The sequence below is a fragment of the Boleophthalmus pectinirostris genome, unplaced genomic scaffold (assembly GCF_026225935.1).
Source record: "Boleophthalmus pectinirostris isolate CB_2022bp ecotype Guang Dong unplaced genomic scaffold, ASM2622593v1 HiC_scaffold_8, whole genome shotgun sequence".
Classification (NCBI taxonomy): Eukaryota; Metazoa; Chordata; class Actinopteri; order Gobiiformes; family Gobiidae; genus Boleophthalmus; species Boleophthalmus pectinirostris.
In genome coordinates, this window is record NW_026571515.1 from 4,026,174 (window position 1) to 4,050,101 (window position 23,928).

At 43.6% G+C, this 23,928-nt stretch overlaps 2 protein-coding genes across 3 annotated transcripts; one reads left to right on the forward strand and one right to left on the reverse strand.

Moving 5' to 3' along the window:
• Positions 1–817: 817 nt before the first annotated feature.
• lactbl1a (lactamase, beta-like 1a) lies at positions 818–11,538 on the reverse strand. 2 transcript variants are annotated; one of them, XM_055166269.1, is made up of 6 exons: positions 11,428–11,538; positions 8,409–8,510; positions 6,297–6,451; positions 4,964–5,181; positions 3,608–3,713; positions 818–1,851 (listed from the first exon to the last, which is right to left on the reverse strand). In XM_055166269.1, the coding sequence occupies exons 1-6, from the start codon at positions 11,536–11,538 to the stop codon at positions 873–875; spliced, it is 1,671 nt and encodes a 556-aa protein (XP_055022244.1). In that variant the 3' UTR covers positions 818–872. The 2 variants fall into 2 exon arrangements, with proteins under 2 accessions (XP_055022244.1, XP_055022245.1); XM_055166270.1 differs by having other exon boundaries at positions 8,409–8,484; positions 11,411–11,538.
• Positions 11,539–16,995: 5,457 nt separating this feature from the next.
• LOC129412294 (lymphocyte antigen 75-like) lies at positions 16,996–23,455 on the forward strand. The gene is made up of 7 exons (XM_055165620.1): positions 16,996–17,194; positions 17,691–17,882; positions 18,352–18,512; positions 19,131–19,350; positions 19,857–20,198; positions 20,398–20,483; positions 22,191–23,455. The coding sequence occupies exons 1-7, from the start codon at positions 17,158–17,160 to the stop codon at positions 22,290–22,292; spliced, it is 1,140 nt and encodes a 379-aa protein (XP_055021595.1). The 5' UTR covers positions 16,996–17,157; the 3' UTR covers positions 22,293–23,455.
• Positions 23,456–23,928: the final 473 nt, after the last annotated feature.

Below are 23,928 nucleotides of genomic sequence, written 5' to 3' on the forward strand. Positions count from 1 at the left end.
TGAGGGTGCATTTTCATTTGACCCGGTCCATCTGTATGTGCAGCCGTAAACGTCATGAACACCACCAAAACAGTTCACTCCATTAAAACTGAAGAGCACTTTTTAAACTTGTCACATGACGATGATGATGATGATGCCGCTGCCTTCATCTCAACAGAAGCTGAGTCCACGGTTCAGTATTAAAGACCAGTTCAGTGTTTTTATCATTAGGAAGACAACCAGTCTCAGACCTGGTACTTTTAGTTCCTCGTCCCACTGTAAGTGAGTCTAAAGTGACAGAACTTTTATGTGACAATATGAAATGATCTGAACATTTGTGTTTCTTGCAGCTCCTTCAGATCTGATTTGTTGCTAATTTTTTTTTACTTTTACTCTGTCATTTCTTGAACACCTGGAGCAGTGTGAGGTGAGGTTTATAAATGAGTCCACTGATGTTCTCTGGGCTCTTGGGGTCATTTGAGAGCTGCATGAGTCTCCCAAAGCCTCTGTTAGCATCATGTAGAAAACCAAAGGTTCCACAAAGGTCAAGTTACAGAAACAGAGACTTTTGTACACATGTCTCTGAGGCTGAGGGTCTCCATTTTCCCACCACAGAATCTTCATTTATTCTACTGGACATCTACATGGACAGGCCATGGCTCATGTGAAGCTCAAAACCTCCAGAATTCCCTCCCTGAGCTGCAGAGGCTGCACTAGCACTGACTCATGATCAGCTGCAAGTGCTGGAGTTTAAGGAGAGACCGTTCAGATCAGAGGTGTTTTAGGTTTAAACAAACTGGTGACCCCTGTACATGGTCCCATCTTAATCAAGAACAAATGTGTCTCAGGGCCCACAGCAGCACCTGCCCCGACAGGTGCGCTGACAGGTGCTCTCATGAGGTGAAGAAGGGCCGTCCGTGGATGCGCAGCACGCGGTAGGTGTTGAGTCCTGGTGAGTCGAATCCTGGGGACAAGCCCTTCTTATTAAACACATAGAAGTTAAAGAGCTGACGGTCCTGCGCCTCCAGAGACACAGAGGCAGAGTGCAGTTTGAGTTTACAGGGGTACGGACTGTCAAACACCACCCTGAACACTCGGCCCTGCAGGTGATCCAGTCGCAGGGTCCGGTACTTGGCCGGGACCGAGGAGTTCAACTGTGGTCCGAACTGCTGCATGACCAGCACCCCGGACGGGTCGGCTTTGATCTCATAGAAGGTTATGTTCCTGTACGTGAAGAAGCCCAGATATGGCTGTGGGTCCGGGGGGGCCCGGAGGGTGCGAGGAGCCTCCCTGAAGGCCTCCTCCAGAGCAGGGATGAGGTAGGAGTAGGCCTGCCTCACCAGGTCCTCCTCGGTGGGCCTCACGCCCGCCATGAGCAGCACTATGCCCAGCTTCAGCCGTGGCACCAGGGACAGAGTGGCGGCGTATCCGTCCAGGTCCCCGTCCTTACGCACCACGTCGTAGCCCATCTGCCGGTTGACCTCCCAGGGGGTCCCCGTGGCGTTGGCGAAGTAACCGGTGTGGCAGCGGAGCAGCGGGGTGAGCATGGTGGTCAGAGTGTCCTGACGCAGGAGTGAGGCCCCGGGGACCCCCAGCAGTGCCATGGTCAGCTTGGCCATGTCTGCGGTGGTGGAGTACATCTGCCCCGCCGGCCGGTACCAGCCCAGGTCGTACAGGGGGGCGGGCTGGCCGCTGCTGTACACGCCCACTGCCAGCGGTCGCCCTGACGACGACTGCCACTGGAAGCCGGTGTCGTCCATTTTGAGCCTCTGCAGGATGTTCTCGGACACCCAGCTCTCGAAGTCCTGCCCGGCCACCTGCTCCGCCAGCACCCGCGCCAACAGAGAGAACGCCACGTTACTGTAGTGGCACCTGCACACAGGACAGGAGCAGCTAAAGCCACAAGTCCAACTGTTTATGTTAAAAGGCCCATATTAGGCCTTTTTATCTGTTATAACAAACATGTCCAACTCAGGCCCGGGGGCCAAATGTGGCCCGCGAGATCATATCAAACATGTATTAGAGCTGCCTGGTGGTTACAGACTATAGACACATTATTTATTTAAAATGTTGGTATTATTTTATATTCTGCTAGTTCTGTTATTCAATGTTTAAGCAAAAATATTATTAAACATTTATTTTAATAAGAAAATGTTTAACATTACATATCAATGAAATTTCTCTATAAATATTTAGTTTGGCCCACGACTTAGTCCCAGTTTGTCATTTCGGTCTCTGTGAATCTGAGTTTGACAGCCCTGTGTTATGTCATTTCCTCGTCACCAACAGACCTGGAGTTGTGTTTTGTTTCTTTCACGTTTAACACACAAACCTGCAGATTTGGGCTGACATCTTCTCTCAGACTGAAAACTGTTCAGCTGTGTTGAGTTTCCGCACCTTTTACACTGGGAACCAAAGTGCTCACGGTGAACAACCCGCGTTCAAATCATTTAAGTGAACCCTGATGCGTCATGGACAGAGGGGGTGGATTTGCCTTCAGGGTCACCAAGGCCAAACCAAAGCAGATGTCACAGCGAGAAAATAACAATCATGGATCTCATCATCGACACCAGCGAGCGTTTGTACTCATACAAATCATTATTTATCTGCACCGAGCTCTGCTACGTCTGCTGTGGCAGTGACGCAGAATCCAAAGACGGAACCTCACCCGGCGAACGCTGATATAACAAGTGTTTGGTCTCTTCCACTGACCACTGCACAATCTTCTTGTGTGATTTCTCCACCATGTTCCACAAACACATTTTCTTTGTTTATTTTATCATGTGTGACCCAGATGAACCCGCTGACGTCTACTGTGTCGTCACGATTCGCTTAGAAAAAAATAGTTTCACTTGGTTCCCAAACGTCTGATTTTTGGCGTGAACACGTCAGTCGGTTCAATTCACCGGCACAGTTCTCTGCCGGCCTAAAAACACTATTTGTGATGTCATGCATACAGGAAGTGCTCCACTGTGTTTTTAAACTCCACACACCTTCACTAAAATCATTTGGGTGATTGGATTTCAGCTCTGGAATTGCCAATCTTTACTGAATTAAAGATAAAAGTTAGCCCGATTCATCAGCCGGTTTCACTTCGTAGAAACTGTCTGACCTCGCAGTGTTTGGATTCGTTCGCTCAACAGTAAGCAGGTACTTTTTTATCATTTAACCAATCTAACCGGTATATTAAGCTTTTCCCAAATCCCGTAGGAAGAAGGACAATAACGTCTTTCCCCTTGAAAAAATTCACCAAACTCTTTGTTCCGGCTTTAAATCCTCGATCTCGGGAATCGTTGACGACACAGAATATATGACTCTTTGCTGATTGGCTGGTGCCCGAATTTGCACTTCTGGGCTTTTTGCGAACCGTCTAGTGTATTTTGATTCGTGACCTAGTTGCTGGAGAGAAACTGTTCACTTGAAAACTCCCGCTTCATGACATCAGACAGACTAACAATAAAGTTTTACTCAAATGTGTGAATGAAACAAAACACAACTCCAGGTCTGTTTTTGAGGAGGAAACAACATTACAACATGACTCAAAGTTCACCAGAGTCCACGTTGTGTCCATTTATCTCGAGTTATACTGAGTCGTGTTGACGGTCTAAAGCTCGTGGTGACCTCTGACCTGGTCCCCGGGTCGGCCACCAGCACGTCGTCCTCCAGCAGCCGCAGAGCCTCCGCCGTGTCCCCCGCCCACAGCAGATTAGTCGAGCGTAATCTGCGCGGTAAACCTGCCGGGATTACACAGCCCTTTAGACCAGCGCGTACCAGAGCAAACACAAACACGGCGCACCTCCGTCACGATGAGCGCTAAAGAGACGCATCGGCGGTACAGGAAGTGCTCCGTTTGGATACTTGAAGGTGCGTTGCGTAACTTTTCTGGTGGAGGAGTTTCCGTCAAAGGCTTAACTTTTCTGCTATTGCTTTTGTCTGGAATGTTTCACAGTGCGGCTTTAAATCTTTCTATCTTCATGAATAGATGTAGGATGGAGATGTGGCGGGCCATGTAGCAGATAATACTCCCTACAATTAAAAGAACTCACCTTTACGGAACAGGTAATACTCCCTACAACTGTACAACAACTCACTATTATGTGACAGATAATACTCCCTACAACTGTACAACAACTCACTATTATGTGACAGATAATACTCCCTACAACTGTACAACAACTCACTATTATGTGACAGATAATACTCCCTACAACTGTACAACTCACTCTTATGAAACAGATAATACTCCCTACAACTGTACAACTCACCCTTATGAAGCAGATAATACTCCCTACAACTAAAACAACTCATCCTTATGAAACAGATAATACTCCCTACAATTGTACGATTCACCCTTACGAAACAGATAATACTCCCTACAACTGTACGACTCACTCTTATGAAACAGATAATACTCCCTACAACTGTACGACTCACTCTTATGAAACAGATAATACTCCCTACAACTGTACAACAACTCACCCTCGTGTAACAGATAATACTCCCTACAACTGTACAACAACTCACCCTCGTATGTAACAGATAATACTCCCTACAACTATACAACTCACCCTTATGTAGCAGATAATACTCCCTACAACTAAAACAACTCATCCTTATGGAATAGATAATACTCCCTACAACTGTAACAGACAATACCCCCTACAACTTATAATACTCCCTACAACTGTGCAACAGCTCACAATTATGTAACAGATAATACTCCCTACAACTGTACAACAACTCACCCCTATGTGACAGATAATACTCCCTACAACTGTACAATAACTCACCCTCACATCATCCAAAAAAACACCTCCTTGCCAAATTTCTACTATTTGGATGAACGTGACATTGTGACGATCGACCGAAGAAAAGTCAAAAGTGCGTAAAAAGTGCCAAACTATGTCACAGGGTTAAATGTGTATTACGTCAATAAAAATAAACGACTAAATAGAAATGAAAAAAAGGTGCGGTGTAGGTGTACCGGAGAGCTGGCTGGCCATCCTGCGCAGGCTGAGGGCGGGGGGGCTGTCTGGGGTCCAGGCGTTGGGGTCCTGGCTGCTGCCGCTGGTGCCCAGGGGGTTCTTGATGCTGAAGTGGGGCAGGTACTTGTCCAGGGGGTCGTCCAGGGAGGTGACGGACCCCTCCTCCCACAGCTTATACAGCATCAGGGTGGGGAAGAGCTTCGACACGCTGGCTATTCTGAAAACACACGCGACGCAAGACCACAGACGAGCTCAGGATCCAACAGATAATACTCCCTACAACTGTACAGCAACACACACTTATGTAACAGATAATACTCCCTACAACTGTACAGCAACACACACTTATGTAACAGATAATACTCCCTACAACTGTACAGCAACACACACTTATGTAACAGATAATACTCCCTACAACTGTACAGCAACACACACTTATGTAACAGATAATACTCCTACAACTGTACAGCAACACACTTATGTAGCAGATAATACTCCCTACAACTGTACAGCAACACACACTTATGTAACAGATAATACTCCCTACAACTGTACAGCAACACACACTTATGTAACAGATAATACTCCCTACAACTGTACAGCAACACACACTTATGTAGCAGATAATACTCCCTACAACTGTACAGCAACACACACTTATGTAGCAGATAATACTCCCTACAAATGTACAACAACTCATCCTTATGTAACACGTAATACTCCCTACAAATGTACAATTATGTTACATAATGGTAAGTTGTTGTACAGTTGTAGGGAGTATTATCAGTTACATAAGGGTGAGTTGTTGTAGGGAGTATTATCTGTTACATAAGAGTGACTTGTTATACAGTTGTAGGGAGTATTATCTGTCAAATAAGGGTGAGTTGTACAGTTGTAGATAGTATTATTTGTTACATAAGTGTGTGTTGTGCAGTTGTAGGGAGTATTATCTGTCACATAAGGGTGAGTTGTTGAACGCTTGTAGGGAGTATTATCTGCTACATTAGGGTGAGGTGTTGTGTAGTTGTAGGGAGTATTATCTGCTACATAAGGGTGAGTTGTTGGACAGTTGTAGGGAGTATTATCTGCTACATAAGGGTGAGTTGTAGGGAGTATTAGCAGTTACACAAGGGTGAGTTGTAGAGTTGTAGGGAGTATTATCTGTTACATAAGTGTGAGTTGTATAGTTGTAGGGAGTATTATCTGTTACATAAGGGCTAGTTGTTATACAGTTGTAGGGAGTATTATCTGTCAAATAAGTGTGAGTTGTAGGGAGTATTATCTGTTACATAAGGGCGAGTTGTACAGTTGTAGGGAGTATTATATGAGTACCTGTAGACTGTGTTTTCATCCGGGGCGGGGGACGAGGGGTCGCTCAGGTTCTGTTTGCCAAAGTGAGCGTTCCACAGAACAGAGTCGTTGAGCAGAACCACGGCGGAGATGGAGGGAAGTCTGGTGCTGATGTGAGAACGAAGGAGCACGTCCATCTGCACGGAGAGAGAGAGAGATTTATTATGTCACCTTATTACTCAGAGTCCTTATTCAAAGTCCTCCACCTGAACCACCACTGCCTCAAAGTCCTCCACCTGCCTCAAAGTCCTCCACCTGCCTCAAAGTCCTCCACCTGCCTCAAAGTCCTCCACCAGTGCCTCAAAGTCCTCCACCTGCCTCAAAGTCCTCCACCTGCCACCACTGCCTCAAAGTCTCCACCAGTGCCTCAAAGTCCTCCACCTGCCTCAAAGTCTTCCACCAGTGCCTCAAAGTCCTCCACCTGCCTCAAAGTCTTCCACCAGTGCCTCAAAGTCCTCCACCTGCCTCAAAGTCCTCCACCTGAACCACCACTGCCTGAAAGTCCTCCACCTGCCTCAAAGTCCTCCACCTGCCTCAAAGTCCTCCACCTGAACCACCACTGCCTCAAAGTCCTCCACCTGCCTCAAAGTCTTCCACCAGTGCCTCAAAGTCCTCCACCTGCCTCAAAGTCTTCCACCAGTGCCTCAAAGTCCTCCACCTGAACCACCAGAGCCTCAAAGTCCTCCACCTGAACCACCAGTGCCTCAAAGTCCTCCACCAGTGCCTCAAAGTACTTCTCCTGTTCCACCAGAGCCTCAAAGTCCTCCTCCTGCCCCACCAGTGCCCCAAAGTCTTCCACCTGAACCACCACTGTCTCAAAGTCCTCCACCTGAACCACCACTGCCTCAAAGTCCTCCACCAGTGCCTCAAAGTACTTCTCCTGTCCCACCAGTGCCTCAAAGTCCTCCACCTGCCCCACCAGTGCCTCAAAGTCCTCCACCTGAACCACCACTGCCTCAAAGTCCTCCACCAGTGCCTCAAAGTCCTCCACCTGCCCCACCAGTGTCTCAAAGTCCTCCACCTGCCTCAAAGTCTTCCACCAGTGTCTCAAAGTCCTCCACCTGCCTCAAAGTCCTCCTCCTGCCCCACCACTGCCTCAAAACTCATTTTTGCCTGACCCAGGACAAAGTTTATAAGTGGCACAGTCGGGTGGGCAGTACAGGGATCTCCAGCAGCCTCGCGGAGAAGAACCCAGGGCCAACACCCCTGACCACCTGGACTCTGGGACACCGGACACTCGGCTCTGTAGAGGACTTTGGTGGACAGGATGTAAAAGTCCTTCTTCTTTATTGTTGACATCTCTGGAGGACAGGGGTGTCAAAGGAAAGGATGCCTCCATTGTGGTCCTGTGGCCAGTGCCTCCCTGAAACGCACAGGGAGCCCGCAGTGCACCTCCCACAGCAGCCTCTGCAGAACCCGCTCAGACCTCACCCCAGTCTCCTGCTTCACCTGATCTGCACTTTTCCAGCCTCGCTCAGTTCTCATATCTGCCAGTTTTATGAGGCCTGCTGCCACAAAAGTCTGAGCGGAGTCCAACAGGCTGCTCCTCACCAGCGGATTAAAATTCTGCTGTTAGAACATCCAGCAACCACACAATTACAATGTCTGAATAACTAAAATATGACAATATCAGAAACAAAAGTGATATGGTTCAAAAGACTTGAAAAGATCGACTTTGACAAAGGACTCATCCCACTGGGAAAACAAACACGGTGGTTTGATGCTAATTTTTTTGGAGGGAAATTCTGGATGCATATATAATCCTCATTACAGCGAAATTTTGTTCAGAAAAAATGAATGAATAAATAAATATTTCAGGGCTGGAGGCATTTTTCCAATAAGTACCAATAAGTGTCTACTACGCCGACTCGAGACCGGTCTAAGCAGCAATAGCCCATCAGGTTATTTGAACAGATCCTTGCTGTCACCCTTTTGCTTTCAGCTTTGCCTCCTTTGGGTTTTGGGGCTCACGTGTGCTGTGTCCATACATCCAGAAACACCAGACCTGAGATCTGAGACCTCAGACCTGGGACCTGAGACCTGAGACCTGGGACCTGGGACCTGAGACCTGCGCACACAGACTCCAGTACAGACCTTCTCCAGGGCCACTCTCACTGAGGTGATGGGGTGGGTCAGGGGCACTGGCTCTGGGGAGCGGGGGCACATCTCCACGGGCTCCAGTCTCTTCAGCACCACCTCTGGACAGAAGAGGAACAACAAATTCACATTTCACAAATGTTTAGTTCATTTAAAGAAACTCTATGTAGCCTCCAAAAGGTAAAAAGGCACAAACACAACTGAACCTGAGCTGTCAGAGTCTCGACCTGCAGATAAAGACACATTCACTGTATTTCCACCAAACCACTCGGGGACTACGCTGCCCTACAAAGGCCAAAGAACTTAACTCTCCAGAGTGTGAAACTGAGAAAAATGACTTTGAAGTTTGTTTTGTCCAGACAAAAGTAGAATACGTAGGGCTCTCAAAATTTACAACTAGTTGCGATAACAAAGAAATATTTGTGAAAAATATTGAGCTCAAAATTGATCTTTCACGTTTTTTGTCAGTTCCTGTTCTCTGCTTTTGTATCGTGAGCCAAAAATAAGTAGTCGTGCAAAGTCCAAAGAAGTTGAGGTGGAAACCCACTGGATTTCAGCTGAAACCAGCAGACTAAAGGCCCGTTCAGACTAAAGGCCCGTTCAGACTAAAGGCCCGTTCAGACTAAAGGCCCGTTCAGACCAGAGCGTCAAAGAGTCCAGTTTATATGCAAAATTTATGTGGACGCGAGTCTGGGGCGCCCTGCGTTTTTTGCGACGCGTCTTTTGGGCGTCAGAGCGGCGTGAATCTGGCGTCGACGTGGTGTGTCTTGAGCGTTCTGAGGTCTAGATGCTCTAGATGCGCATCCAGAGCGTTGGCGTCAGAAGTTGAAAACGCTGAACTCTTCACATCAGACGCACCATGTCAACCAATCAGGGACGAGTATTCTGTGACGTAGCGAAATTATTATCCAATAGAAAGAGAAAGAGAGAGAGCCACAAACATGAGCATAAATATATACGCCGCAATCACCGAACCAATCTCCAAGACTACACCAGGACTGGACCAGAACTAAACCAGGACTAGACCAGGACTAAACCAGGACTAGACCAGGACTGGACCAGTGTCAGCGTGTCATTAGTGCAGTATAAATATCAACACGCCACAGTTGTCAAGCCAATCTCCTCCATTGATGGTTTTATGTAATAAAAACACTAAAGTCTCTCAGCCTGGTCCATTGTTCTGGGAAAAGACCGAGACCGGGCACTTGTTTCAAGGGCAACGGACGCTCGTCAAATATTTTTCTCCTGTTTGTCCACAGCATGCGAGACGCGCGTCAGGGGCATCTAAACTCAAATGCAAAGGCGTCCGTCCAAGGCGTTTTTTGACGCCGCAGTCTGAACGCAGCACTAGAAACTGTTTAGAGCCAGGGGACCCTACACTGAAAAAAACAAACAAACAATATTTATGTTAAGTTTAAGTTGACTTAAATTAAGAACATTTTATTTATATGAGTCGATTCAACTTGACAAGTAAAATGATCTAACAGTGGAATAAGTTTTTGTTTTTTTACTTCAAGCAGCATTCAATTTTGTTTCTTATTTTAAGTGCAAAAAGTAGTTTTTCTTATTTAAAGTGTACTAAGTTGTATTTTCATATTTTACGCACAAAAAGTCTTAATCAACTGGTAGATAACGTGTCCTACCACAATTATGCAGACGACACTCAGATCTACGTCTCTCTGGCAGCAGGAGACTATGGACCAGTGGACTCACTTTGTCACTGCATCCAACAGATCAGTGTGTGGATGCAAAACAACTTTCTCCAGCTAAACTCTGACAAGACTGAAGTCATAGTGTTTGGTCCACAGAAACAAAGGGACAGTGTCAGCAGTCACCTCCAGTCTCTCTCTCTAAAACCTTCAAATCAGGCAAGAAATCTAGGGGTAATAATGGACTCAGACTTGAACTTTAACAGTCACATAAAATCAATAACATCTGCAGCCTTTTACCATCTAAAAAACATAGCAAAAATCAAAGGTTTACTGTCTAAATCAGACTTGGAAGAAACTTATCCATGCGTTTGTCTCCAGTAGGTTAGATACTGTAAAGTTCTGCTCACTGGTCTCTCCAAACGAGCTGTGAGACGCTGCAGAACATCCAGGACGCTGCAGCTCGGGTCCTTACTCGAACTAGGAAGTACGAGCACATAAGTCCTGGTCTCAGGTCTCTGCTCTGGCTCCTGTGCCTCAGAGACTTTAAAACAGCTCTGCTTGTACAAGTGTCTCCATGGCCGAGCACCAAAGTCCATCTGTGACATGTTAGTGTCATATGAACATCTCACACTCTGAGGACCTCAGGGACCAACTCCTGCTGGTGCCCAGAGTCACGACTAAACAAGGGGAGTCAGAGTTTCAGGTTCATGCAGCTAAAACCTGGAACAGTCTGAACATGTGAGACAAACTCTTCTGTGACGCTGTTTAAATCCAGACTCAAAAACATTTCTGTTTAACTGTGCAAATAACTGAAAGGTTTTCATTCCGCACTCTTCTCTCCAATTTATGTCTCTCTTTTTTAATTTTAATCTTCATGATTATTTATGTTTTGATTTGTTTTTATTATGATTTTAATGTATTTCTTATTCTGTAAAGCACTTTGAATTACTTTGTGTACGAATTGTGCTGTACAAATAAACTTGCCTTGCCTTGCCTAGATCAAGTGAAATTGACTCAAATCATGATAAAACTTTAATTCAAGTCATCTTAACTTGACTAGATTTTGTTTTTTGCAGACTTCCGCCACAGTTAACAACATTAATAACTGTACTTTGAATTGACATTTTTCATATACTTTCTACCGCAGATCATGAAGTACAAGTGAAGCTGCCAAATTTGTACTGAAGTAAAAGTACAAAAATTAAATAACAATTACCCCCTACTAGAGTATTTGTAAATAGCTACTTTCCACCCTCCTCCTCTTCCTCCTCTTGTCACGGCTTAAATCCTAATCCTGCCCGTACTATTTCCACAGTCGGGTCTAATCCTCCTGGTCTTGTTCAGGTCTCTTGTGGAGGAGTTACATCACCTGGTCTGAGCTTGGGGAGGCGGTACTGCCAAATGAAGCCGAACGTCATGACCACAGAGAGCACGAAGAAGAAGACCGAGCCCACCACGGACCACTGCAGCTTCATGTCCGCAGATCTGCAAAACCACGAGAACCAGAGCCAGGACTGAGCCAGGGTTAAACAAGGACAAATCAGGGTCTAAAACAGGAATTAAACAGGATTGAATTAAACCAAAAATAAACAAGAACAAAAATGGGAATAGATCAGGACTAAACCAGGACTAAACAAGGACGATGATGGAACTAAATCGGGACTAAACAAGGACAAATCATGGTCTAAAACAGGAATTAAATGGGACTGAAAAACAATTAATCCAAGAATAAACAAAGACAAAAATAGGAATAAAATCAGGACTAAACAAGGACAATGATGGAAATAAATTAGGATTAAACCAGGAAAAATCACGGTCTAAAACAGGAATTAAACCAAGAATAAACAAGGACAAAAATGGGAATAGATCAGGTCTAAACCAGGACTAAACAAGGACAACGATGGAAATAAATCAGGACTAAACCAGGGCTAAACAAGGACAAATCATGGTCTAAAACAGGAATTAAACAGGACTCAAAAGGAATAAAACTAAGAATAAACAAGGACAAAAATGGGAATAAACAAGGACTAAACAAGGACAAATCATGGTCTAAAACAGGAATTAAACAGGACTCAAAAGGAATTAAACTAAGAATAAACAAGGACAAAAATGGGAATAAACCAGAGCTAAACCAGGGCTAAACAAGGACTAAACCAGGACTAAACAAGGACTAAAAGAGGACTAAAACAGACAAACTACATCTATAAAATATTCAGTACATAAACTTGTAGTACCAGTACGAACAAAGAATAGAGAGACTTACCACAGAAATGTTGATGTTCAAATGTTCATCGACGATTGGCTCATGTCTGCCTGGATGAAGCTCTGTGCTGATGGACCGATTTGTTTGTGGTTTGGTCCTAGTCTGGTTCTGGTTTGGTCCTGATCTGGTTTCGTCTTAGTTTGGGTCTGCTCCTGGTCTGTTCCTGCTCTGGTCTTGGTTTGGTTGTGGTCTGGCCCCGGTTTAGTTCTGGTTTGTTTGTGATCTGGTTCGGTCCTGGTCTGGTCGTGGTTTGGTTCTGTCTGGTCCTGGTCTGGTCGTGGTTTGGTCTGGTCCTGGTTTGTGCCTGGTCTGATCCTGGTCTAGTCCTGGCTTGTTCCTAGTTTGATCTTGGTCTGATCCTGGTTTGTGTCTGGCCTGGTCCTGGTTTGGTTGTGGTCCGGATTGGTCCTGGTCTGGTCCTGGTCTGTTTCAGTCCTGGTTTAGGTTCTAGTTTGGTTGTTGCCTGGTCCTGGTCTGTTCCTGGTCTGGTTTGGTTGTGGTTTGATGTCTGGTCCTGGTCTGTTTCAGTCCAGGTTTATTTTCTGTTTTAGGTTCTGGTTTGGTTGTTGCCTGGTCCTGGTCTGATCCTGGTCTGGTCCTGGTCTGCATGTGGTCATCAGTGCTCCTACCTCAGCACTTAATCCACTTGACCACCAGGCCGCGCCCACTGTGATGTCATAATCTGATCCAGGACCTTTTCCCGTCCAGCCAGAACCTCTCGCTTCGACAAAACTTGACAAAGACGTGTGGGGCTGCATCTCATTCCTCTTTCCTCGCTTCCTTCTCCTTGATTCCTTGATTCTGCAGGAAATGGGTGAGGAAGTCCTGCCTACAGAGGAGACACAGCGAGGAGAGAGGAACTAAACTCCTCCAATAGATCTTTTTCACAACGGCCAGAAGTGCCCCATTGTAGGTTTGCGGAACTTCCGGTCAGTGGTTTTCTGTGGTAAAATGTGTGTGTAAATGTTTGTCGTATTCTCCAGCTGCTTCACAAATCTGCCCCATCACCAAATCTTCAACCAACAAGCTCCACAAAGGATAAACATTCTAACATGAAGAATTTATCCACAACTATCAAGAGAAGAAAGACGAAAGCTTAAGACAAACTCGGACTGGCAATCTGTACGACCGGTGGGTTAGTCCACATTGGGCCGGTCCCCCACTCCAGGTCTTCAATTTTGACTGGCCCGAAATACGCGGTAGCCCCTCCCTCCCCACAGACAGGCCTAGGCCCACCCAAACCCCCCAGATAAGTTTCATAATATATCGTGATGTTTAATGTGTGAAGAACTCGTGTAAACAGGTTCGATCATATTTTGGTGCAACAGTGCAGACTTAGGAACTCTTCTGCCTCACTCATGGTCCAAACAAACCGACCGAAAATGACTCCTGTCACTCACCCCAAAGAACATAAAGCATAAAGCATTGTGGCCAAGTTTATAGGTCGATACAGTATTTTAATTGTCAAGTATTATTAAAAATCTGAAAATAATCACATAATTTGTGCTAAAATAGTCAAAATATGTATTTTTTTCTTTAATAAAAAAGTTTTTTTATGTGGATGTTTGTGCACATGTTCAGCAGACAGTGACAGAGCCGCGGCTCTTCCTGTTCTCAGTTTACGGTGCATCCGCTGTGTTACAGACAAATAATCCATCTATTTTATACGGCAGGGGGGTTCAAACTTTTTTCATCAAGGGCCACAAGTCTAAACACAGACGAAGCAGAGGCTGATCGAGGGTCGTAGACTGATGATCAGTACAGTGAATTATTAAAATCTGTGCATGTTTAACATGTTAGAACAGGGTCGACAAACTTTTTGGCTCGTGGGCCACATAGGGTCCTAAAATTTGACTGAAGGGCCGGACAGAAGACAGGACATGACGGGTTAAGAGCTCGACTGCATTATATTTGTATTTACGCTTATGTAGAAAGTGCACTACACGCTACAACACTGCCACGAAAGACTCAGGACATGTGGAAAGTTAATAGATCCACTCTACAGCAGGGAAAGCACAGGCAAACAACTGACTTTCACTTATAAACAGAGTCCTCGCCACAGAGTCGCACACACCTACACTTGCTATACACAAAGACTCTTCAAACTTTCCACGTGTTATAATTTACAACACAGATTCTATTAACTTTTTGTTGTTAACTTTTACCAACTCAAAATGGAAGCAGTGCAGTTTTATATCTTGAACACCACTACTTCACGCATGGTCCGAATAACTCCTGTAAGAACACTTTCCCATAAAGCATTGCAGCCAACATAATACGCCGCACCTCAATATATATATATTGTGCGCCATCTACTGGGAAACGCCGGAAATGCATGAAAAATAAAACATCAACAAGGTTTATTAGTGTAATTTATTCTAGTTCGATGGGCCGGATTAAAAAAAGTATTTTTATAAGAGTCAGTCTTTTCAAAAGCAGTAAATTTGGGCCAATTCACCTGGAAGCCTGAGGGCCAAGAAAAACTTGTTGTAGGGCCACATTTGACCCTCGGGCCATAGTTTGGACATGCCAGTTATATGGAAACTGGAGTTTCTCGTTTTAAAATGGAGTGTGATGCAGAAATTTCATGATTTCCTGTATGGTACAGAATTTGTCGTGATAACAGACAACAACCTTCTAACAGATTTCCTGACCTCTGTAAAGTTGGATGCAGCCAGCCACAGACCACCTTGTCAACATCAAACTTCAAGCTCCAATATTGCGCTGGCAAAAAGAACCTTGATGCGGACGCTCTGTGGAGACGGCCCCATGACAAAAACTTAGATATTACGTCTGTGTTTGCAAATTATATACAGGATCATTGTGCTACACCAGAAATAACCAAACCACAAACCATCATCGCACAAAATAAAGCAGATTCGTGAGCAAGACTCTGTTGTGACGTATTGACTGGAATCTTGATGCAAATGGGTGATGTTAACACTGTCTGGAGTTATTTCCATAAAGGATTAACTACAGTCCTGGATAAACATGCTCCTTGGTCCTTGGCTCAGTTAATGTCATATTAAAATGATGAAATGTAAATATGTGGGCTGTTTGTCTGCACGTTTTACGATGAACCAGACTCTTGCTCTTTAACATTGACAACTCGCAGCTGTCATTAGCGCATTTGTTTTCCTTCACAGCAAACAAGAGATCATAAAAGTAGTGCTAATATTACAATCGCCTCTCTCAAAATAAAGTATTGCAAAGTCGAGGAATTGGAATAACTGGAGATCTGAAATTAACTTGATTCTAACCAAATCTCCCTTGATATATCCTACGACTGTGTTTGTAAATGATACAGACTACAGGACCATTGTGTCACTGCTGCAGGGAAAATAACCAAATCTCAAATCATCATCGCACAAGATTAAGCCTTTGTTTTGTACATATTTGACTGGCATCATGATGTAAATGGGTGATGTGGACACTGCCTGGAGTTATTTCCATGATGGATCGATTACAGTCCTGGATGAACATGCTCCTCGGTTTAGCTCAGACGTGGCTCATCGGATCATTTCATTAAACACACCACAGAAAGTCAGAAAGTCTAAATAACCCCGTCATAAACTTCCTGAATGAAAATAAATCAGACTTTAACTGTGACTGTGCACTATTTAGAGCATTTATGGTGGGTTCTGGGGGGTCGTCCTCTGCAATATTTAACAAAAATCAAACAAAAAAAACCCAAAAAGATTCTGATGTCACCAACATCCCCTGGAGGTGTGATGTTAATCTAGACTCTGCTCTGTCTGAAGCTCTGTTACTCAAGTTAGACTTTAATCTGAGCTTTGTGTTAAATCTCCACCACTTGCTGCGGCCTTCCTCAGAGTCTCGTGATGTTTCTGTGACTTGTCGCTCAGCTGATTTAAACAGGTTTTGGTGCTGTCTTCCTATTGGTGGAGGCAGGACAGCGCCGTCTGCAGTCCGACTTCCTCAGGACAGTATCTCAGGGGTGTGAGAGTAAAAAAGCCCCTCATCCCGGTTTATCGTCCGTGGGCACGTTTCTGTATTTCAGTTTTGACAGTGTTTGTTTCCTTCTTCGTCATAAAGCGAAACACGAACAACAAAACACAAAGCAGAACAGGAACAACTCAAATCGGCCATTTCTGTAAAAGAGAGAACTACGTTATGGACTGGGACGAAGCACTCCACTGGAGTGTGTTTTTGGATTTTATTCACTGTTTTCCTCATATGAGTAACAAGAGCGCACACACAAGGCTCATATAGTAAAGTCGTGCATGTGCACGCACATAAGCAACCGTGCCGTGCTTTGGCCGATCTCCCCCAACCGGGCCAAAGTCCGGCACTTAGTGCAAACTAAGCGTTTAAAAACTGCTTTATCCCAGCAGCTGTTTATTGTCTCAATAAGCTGTAAATGAGTCCTTCATTCTTCATGTTATTCTTTTATTGACATCTGTAGCACACACTGGAGGGACTATGTCTCTGAGCTGGAAACACCTCAGGACCCCCCTGGAAGAGCTGGAGCAAGAGTGTGTGGAAAGGGAAGTCTGGAACTCTCGACTCAGACTGCTGCCTCCACGACCTCGCCCCGGATAAAGTGGAAGAAAATGGATGGATGGAATGATTTAGTTTGTTTTGAGTGTTTTTGTTTGTAAAACTAATTCTACCTTTTGGTATAAATAAAGTTTCCTACCTACACAGGCTCAGCTGTGCCTTTTGTCATGATCATTTCTTCTGCTACCTGATACAGATGTAACTCAAGCACAGATCTGTTTTACATAAAGTCAAAACAGAGTCAAGCTGTATAACATATAAATCCTGAACAAGGATTCAACGAGGATCACAAGACCAAGAAGATTGGATCATGGAGGCACTATTTCTGCTCACAGTGGGATCATTAGGTAAGTACTGCATCTGACTATCTACTGCAGGTTTTCTATCAAATATTTCAAATAAATAAAACTGCTGGGCCATATTTGTAACTTAGTTCAAATAGATGATCTTTAAGTCTTTATTTGTCTCTGTCTCTGATGGAATTACATCCATAGATTTATATGTGACTTCTCAAAATGTATTTCACTCCCACAGGGACATAAAGATCACCTCTTAATGTAGCACCTACACACACCAAACTTTACAGTTTTGTACATAACACGATTTTGACAGATTGTACAGAAGGATTTTGATATCTAAATTTAAGACTGATTTATCAAAGATTTAACTGAAAAATAAGATATGCAAAACACACAACTCCAGGTCTGTTTATGAGGAGGAAACAACATTATAACATAGATCAGCTCTTTCTTGTTGACAGCAGCCATGCGGTTAACAAAGAAACATTTTTCTGATTAGTAAGTGAGATGACTAGTCTAACAGTGGTCCCTGCTCCTCTCTCAGCCCTGGCTCCAGTTTCCTCTCGACACTTCGTCTTTGTCTATGAGCTGAAGACCCAGGAGGAGGCGCGGAGCTACTGCAGACAGCACTACACCGACCTGGCCACTGTGGAGAACATGGAGGACGTACTCACCCTAAACGATGGTCGACCGGAGCAGACTGCAGCTGCTCCAGCCTCCACACGGATTCCTCAATGTAAGTGTAGAGACATTAACGGGAGTGAGCCTTAAGGCGGTCACTCAGCGCTATGCTCGTCCTGAGTCGGCCACCACCACTTTTTTGCTAAACTCGTTGTAGTTAAAACGCTCATGGTTAACAGTTGGCAAACTCATTCTACACAAGGAAATCTACTTCTGTGGTAACTTTCTCTTTACATTTCATTAAATAATCCAAGTTTGAAAGTAGTTTGGAAAAAAATGCGTCAGGATGACGGATCATTTCATTCAACACACCACAGAAAGTCTAAATAATCCCTTCATATTTTGGAAGATAATAAACGTTAATGATGATAAAAGTTTAACATGAACCATCACCAATGTGATAGAAGCACAGAACAGACTCACAATCAGCAGAACATCCCTCTGTCACAGAAAGAACACTCCAGCCATGCGGTTTTAAATTTTGTTTCTGTAAAACATAAAGAAATATGCGCAAAGCTGTGTAGATAGGGAAGACCACCTACAGCGCCGACCGCCCACAGCGCCGACCGCCCACAGCGCCGACCGCCCACAGCGCCGACCGCCCACAGCGCCGACCGCCCACAGCGCCGACCGCCTACATTCTTCTAGTGTTTTGTCTTCTTTAAAGCACAGAAACAGGGTGCAGGTATGATGATTTGAGAACATCAACATCTGAAGATTTTCTAATAACCAACTACCAACCACAGGGCGAAAGTTTTGACAAATAAATAAACACCAGAGAGGTGAGCGCGATCTGGCTTGAATTGTTAGTGGTCGGGTCAGGGCAACACTCGAGTTAGTTAAAACCTCACAGTTTCCTGTTTTTCAACCAGCACCACAAAACTACTTGGTAAAAAATGTATTCATCAAATATATTGTTGGAAACAGAAGGAATTAAACTATTTTTACTATAACTAACTAACTTTACTAACTATAGTGTTTCACACTAGTAGTTTTAGTGAAATGTTTAAATAAGCAATTTTATGGCTTGTTGAAGGTAAAACAATAAAATTTTCAGCCAGACGTGTTCAACTTAGGCGCACATACATTAGAGGTCGTGGTGCTGGGGTGGATGTAGCACTGGTAGAATTAGTAGTACTGGTAGTATCAATAAAACTGTTCTAAAAGTTGTAGTAGCTGGAATCCATGAAAATCAGCCTCCTGAGAGAACCAAAAGGACAGACAGATGTATTGACCTGACACACACACGGTGTCGTATTTTAAAGACTTGAGTGTTCAGATGTTGTGTGGTCCGTGTTCACAGCGTACCTGGATCGGGCTGTATGATGATGTCAACACTTGGAGCTGGTCCCTGTCAGACCCGACCTACTACAGCGAGGGACAGGAGAACTACAGGAACTGGGATCCTGGGCAGCCAGATAACAACGGCGCAAACCAGTTCTGTGCCTGGATTTCTTCCATCGGACTCTGGAAAGACTTTAAATGTCACTATGGATTACGGGCCATCTGTGTGAATCTGACAGGTGAGACTCTGAGCTGAGACAGTCATTGTAGTCAATCAATCAATCAAACTTTATTTATAAAGCACTTTTCATACAAAAATGTAACACAAAGTGCTTTACACAGATTAAAAACAATCCCGCATTTCCATTCACCCACCAACCCAACCCCCACAGCTGCCCGACTCCACACAACCAAACATCACAGACACCCAAAACAGGACTCTGGGTTGGGTCACGTTGGTCATGTGATTTTGCAGTTATCACGACAGCCCTAGTGGAAACCAGACTGAAATCCCTCTGTATAAAATATACAGATATCAGAGATCATTCTGGATTTGACAGACAAGTAATCTCACAGTTAAACAGCAAATTCTACCACAGACTTCTGAGCTGTCCTCCAGTTCAGTTAAACTATGGAGATTCTAGGATGTTGTGATGTCACACAAATGTCTCAGAGTAAATCCAAACAGGTCTTATCTTATTCATGTGTGTGAAACTCTGACAGACTGATTTCTGTTACGTCCCAGGATCCTCAGAGACCTTTGTGCTCACTAATGCCTCCTTCACCTGGGAGGAGGCTCAGCAGTACTGCAGGCAGCACCACACAGACCTGGCCAGTGTGAAAGACGCAACCCAGAACAGCCAAATCGCAGCCCTGATCCCCACTGGCTACGCCTGGATCGGCCTCAGGAGGCAGCCCTGGAGGTGGCTGGACGGGAACAACTCCACTTTCTCCTTCTGGAAAACCCTGCAGCCTGATAACTATGAAAAACTCGAGCACTGTGTGGTGGCAGACTTTGAGTCTGGAGGAAGATGGGAGGATTCAAACTGTGACAAGATGAGGCCTTTTATCTGTTACGTCCGCCCTGGTGTGTATCTTGTTATTCTTCAAAATATGAATTTAAATGACTTGGATTCTTGATTTTCACTAATCAAAGGACCAATTTGTTTCCAAAACAACTCACTTTGAACTGAAGTCATTTTAACTCAAGAAGATAATTGTACACCAAACAACAGCAGAAACATACTAACTACACAATTATTGAATCATTTGTTCTTTTGTTTCAGTGAAGAAATACAAGATCAAACTACAACTGAACACAACCACTGCAAATCTAAATGACCCTGTGGTGATGGAACAACTGCTCCAGCAAGTGAGTCACATTAGTGGCACATAAAGGCAGAGCTTCATCTGTATTAAAGGAGACGCACTGTGCAAAATTGACTTTTCAGAGCTTTTAATCATGTTATAGTGTTTTTTACCCTCTCAAAGTTGTATTTAGAGTGATTCATGCATGTTTGAGGAACCTTTATACATATATGTATAAGACGTCAATGCTCCGATCAACCCCGGCCACCGCTACACACTAGTGCTGTCACCACACGCAAACTTCAAACTCAATTTCAAAACTAAGAGATTGATTCAATACTCCATACATATTCTGATGCCACAATGACCTTAAAAATGCTCCCTTTTTACTAATAGAATACACAAAATTGCTTTTTATTTATTTTACCATGAGATAGTTGTTCTTGATGAAGCTGTTTTGTCCCGTTGATGTGATTTTATTTCTGTACTGATACTTGCTCAAAGGAGTATTTACTTCAGTATCTGGTTTTCAGTATTTTTCACAATCCTAGTACAAGCTCACTGATCAGTATTTCATCCCCTGATTTTTTTTCCTTCATCGGTGATTCACGTATTATTTACCAGAGTTGCAAAGTCATTTAGGCAGAAATGAAAATGGGTCTTGTGTCAGTGCCTCAGCATTTTCTGCAGTCCCGGTCTAGTCCTGGTTTAGTCCTGGTCCGGTCCTGGTGTAGTCCTCGCGATCGGCTCGGTGATTGTGGTGTATATATTTATGCTCCGCTCATGTTTGTGGTTCTCGCTCTGGTTCTCGCGTCTTTCTTCCTGATAATAACGTCGCTGCATCACTGGATACTCATCCCTGATTGGTGGCGCGTCTGACGTAAAAAGTTCAGCATTTTCAACTTCTTGATGCTGACGCCTTGGACGCGCGTCCAGAGCGTCGATGCCAAAACGCTCAAGACACACCGCGTCGACACCAGATTCGCACCTCGTTGATGCCCGAAGATGCGCCGCAAAAATGCAGGACGCCCTAGACGCGCGTCCACATCGACTTTACGTAGAAACTCGAGGCTTTGACGCTCTGGTCAGAACACCCCGTTACTGAGAGCCTTCACTCTCAATGACACCAAGTCATCGAGTGTTTTGCCTCGTGGCCTTTTTCACCCTGAGGACCTGGGCTCAAACAAAAGGGGTTCATCTCTAGTTTTAGGTGCTGTTATTTGTTACTGTGGAGCCCAGATACAAAAGCTGTTTACATGTTCAGTGTGTGTGCCCAGGCTCACTTCCTCTTTGGAACACAGCCGTCTATGGCTGCATCAGAACAAGTATAAAACCACATATACAGGACGACTGAGGGATTACACAGATATAAGACCACACGGTAACAGAAAAGAAACTTCTACCATTTAATGATGAAAATGACATTCTGTTATCTAAAAAAGTGTTTTTTATTATCATTGTGGCAACAAATCAGAATATTGAGAATCAAGTCTATTCTTTAGTATCAAAATCAAGTTTAAATTTGTAGTATTGTGACATCACTAGGTGGGGGCAGGGGAGAATAGGCACATTGAGCTCTGCAATTTTCCAACAAGGAAATCAGCCGACTTGTTTGTTTGTTTTACGTTGATATTGTGATTTAAAATGTGTAAATTACAACATAATGATCCACCGGTGTCAAAGATTATAAATATAATATGTCTTCTTTAATATCTAACACACAATGAATTTAAATGTTACAAATTATGATTTTAATTTATCATTTTTTTAGATCGCTCTACACGTGGGGAGAGCCAACGCCACTGATCTGCTCAAACTCAGCTGGGTTAAAGACGCCAACGGAAATGTTTTTAACAAAACAACCACCCCGTAAAAATGTACTGAGAACTAGAGATGAACCAATGAACCACATACAGACCATCGAAAACATCTCTGATAGACTAGAGTGAAACTTTCAAACCTTTATTTCAGGACATTTTGATTATTATGGCTCACAGACAATGAAGAAAATCTAAAATTCTGTGTCTCAAAATTAGAATAGTGTTAAAAAGTTCAATATTGGGAAGTCGTGGTGTCACACTCTAATCAGCCAATTAACTGAAAACATCTGCAAAGGTTTCCTGAGCCTTTAAATGGTCTCTCAGTCTGGGTCAGTGGGCTGCACAATCACTGACCCTCTCCACAAGAAGAACGACACGAAAAGGTCACAGAGTCCTGTATCCAAGTAAATTCATAAAAACAAGTGAAAGAAAAAAAAAGGGAGGCAAAGGTGCAGCAGGAATTCAGACCAAAAAGCCAAACCGAGTGTTGAGAGCAGAGAAATGAACACACTTTTCAGAAGCCGGACATTTCTGTTTAATGTTTTTATCTTATGTAATATTCTATTTTTCTGAGACACAGAATTTGGGGTTTTCATGATCTGTAAGTCATAATCATAAAAATGTCAAGAAATAAAAACTTCAACACTTGTGTTTATATAATATATGGCAGAGGTGTCAAACTCATTTTGGTCCAGGGGGTCGTATCCAACCGACTTTGATCCCAAAGGGGCCGGATCAGAAAACTCATGTCATATAAACCCCAAAAATAACAATAAATTCAAATATTTGTGCAGAGAAACACAAATCTATTACAGAAATATTTTTTAATTGATGAACTCTTTCTTTTACAAAATATTATAATATTATGAACAACCTGAAACTTTAAGAAAAATAAAATTTCAACACAAAGTTTTAACATGAACTTGTGTGTAAATAGGAATAAGTCAATTTTTCTTGGAAAATCCTGCACTTGGCTCCACTTTTCTCATGTTGGACATTTTTCTGATGAGGGTGTCACGGTCAACAGTCAAAACGATCGTCCTTTAAGAGCGTTTGGAAAGAGACAAGTCTTCATTTGTGCTGCTCTGGTGGGAGGGGCCACGTACAGAGACGCTGGAGACGCTGCTGTGATAAACACTGCAGAAAATTACCAATATTTTAATAGAAAATATAATTAAAATATTTTAGTAGAAAATCAGCCAAGGGCCAGATTAAAGGTCTTGGAGGGCCGGATCTGGCCCCCGGGCCTTATGTTTGACACCTGTGATATATGGGGTTGATTTTGTGAAATAAGTGACAAAAAATATAAATTTTTTCATGATATTCTCATTTTCTGAGATGGTCTGTACATCTCTCCCTCCTCTGTACCAAATATTCTTAATATTATTCATCCTGGTTGTGAATTTACTTTATTACATTTTCTATTTTATCTTTACTTGCACATAAACATTTATATAATTAAGCTGTATTTGACACTCGTCTCTTACTATATTTATAATGTGTGAGTTACTGTGTGTAATTAATTTTCCTTGTGGATCAATAAAGTTTGTCTAAAGAGTCTAAAGAATGTCATGAATAAATAAAGAATATTATCCACCCAAAAGGATCAGAATATAAATCTATAATAAAAACTACAAAACAAGAGTTTCTCTCCTCTTCTAAACCACAATAAAACCTGCAGCCTGTTCA

What these genes read in the sequence shown, in the direction of transcription:
- lactbl1a (XM_055166269.1), bottom strand. Translation starts at nt 11,538, where the DNA reads ATGAAGCTGCAGTGGTCCGTGGTGGGCTCGGTCTTCTTCTTCGTGCTC. An exon ending in GATGAAAACACAGTCTACAG is followed by an intron (nt 5,182 to 6,296) that starts GTACTCATATAA and finishes GTGTGTTTTCAG; the next exon opens with AATAGCCAGCGTGTCGAAGC. An exon ending in GTGGCCGACCCGGGGACCAG is followed by an intron (nt 1,852 to 3,607) that starts GTCAGAGGTCAC and finishes TCCTGTGTGCAG; the next exon opens with GTGCCACTACAGTAACGTGG.
- LOC129412294 (XM_055165620.1), top strand. Translation starts at nt 17,158, where the DNA reads ATGGAGGCACTATTTCTGCTCACAGTGGGATCATTAG. An exon ending in GCTCACAGTGGGATCATTAG is followed by an intron (nt 17,195 to 17,690) that starts GTAAGTACTGCA and finishes CTCCTCTCTCAG; the next exon opens with CCCTGGCTCCAGTTTCCTCT. An exon ending in TGGAACAACTGCTCCAGCAA is followed by an intron (nt 20,484 to 22,190) that starts GTGAGTCACATT and finishes TCATTTTTTTAG; the next exon opens with ATCGCTCTACACGTGGGGAG.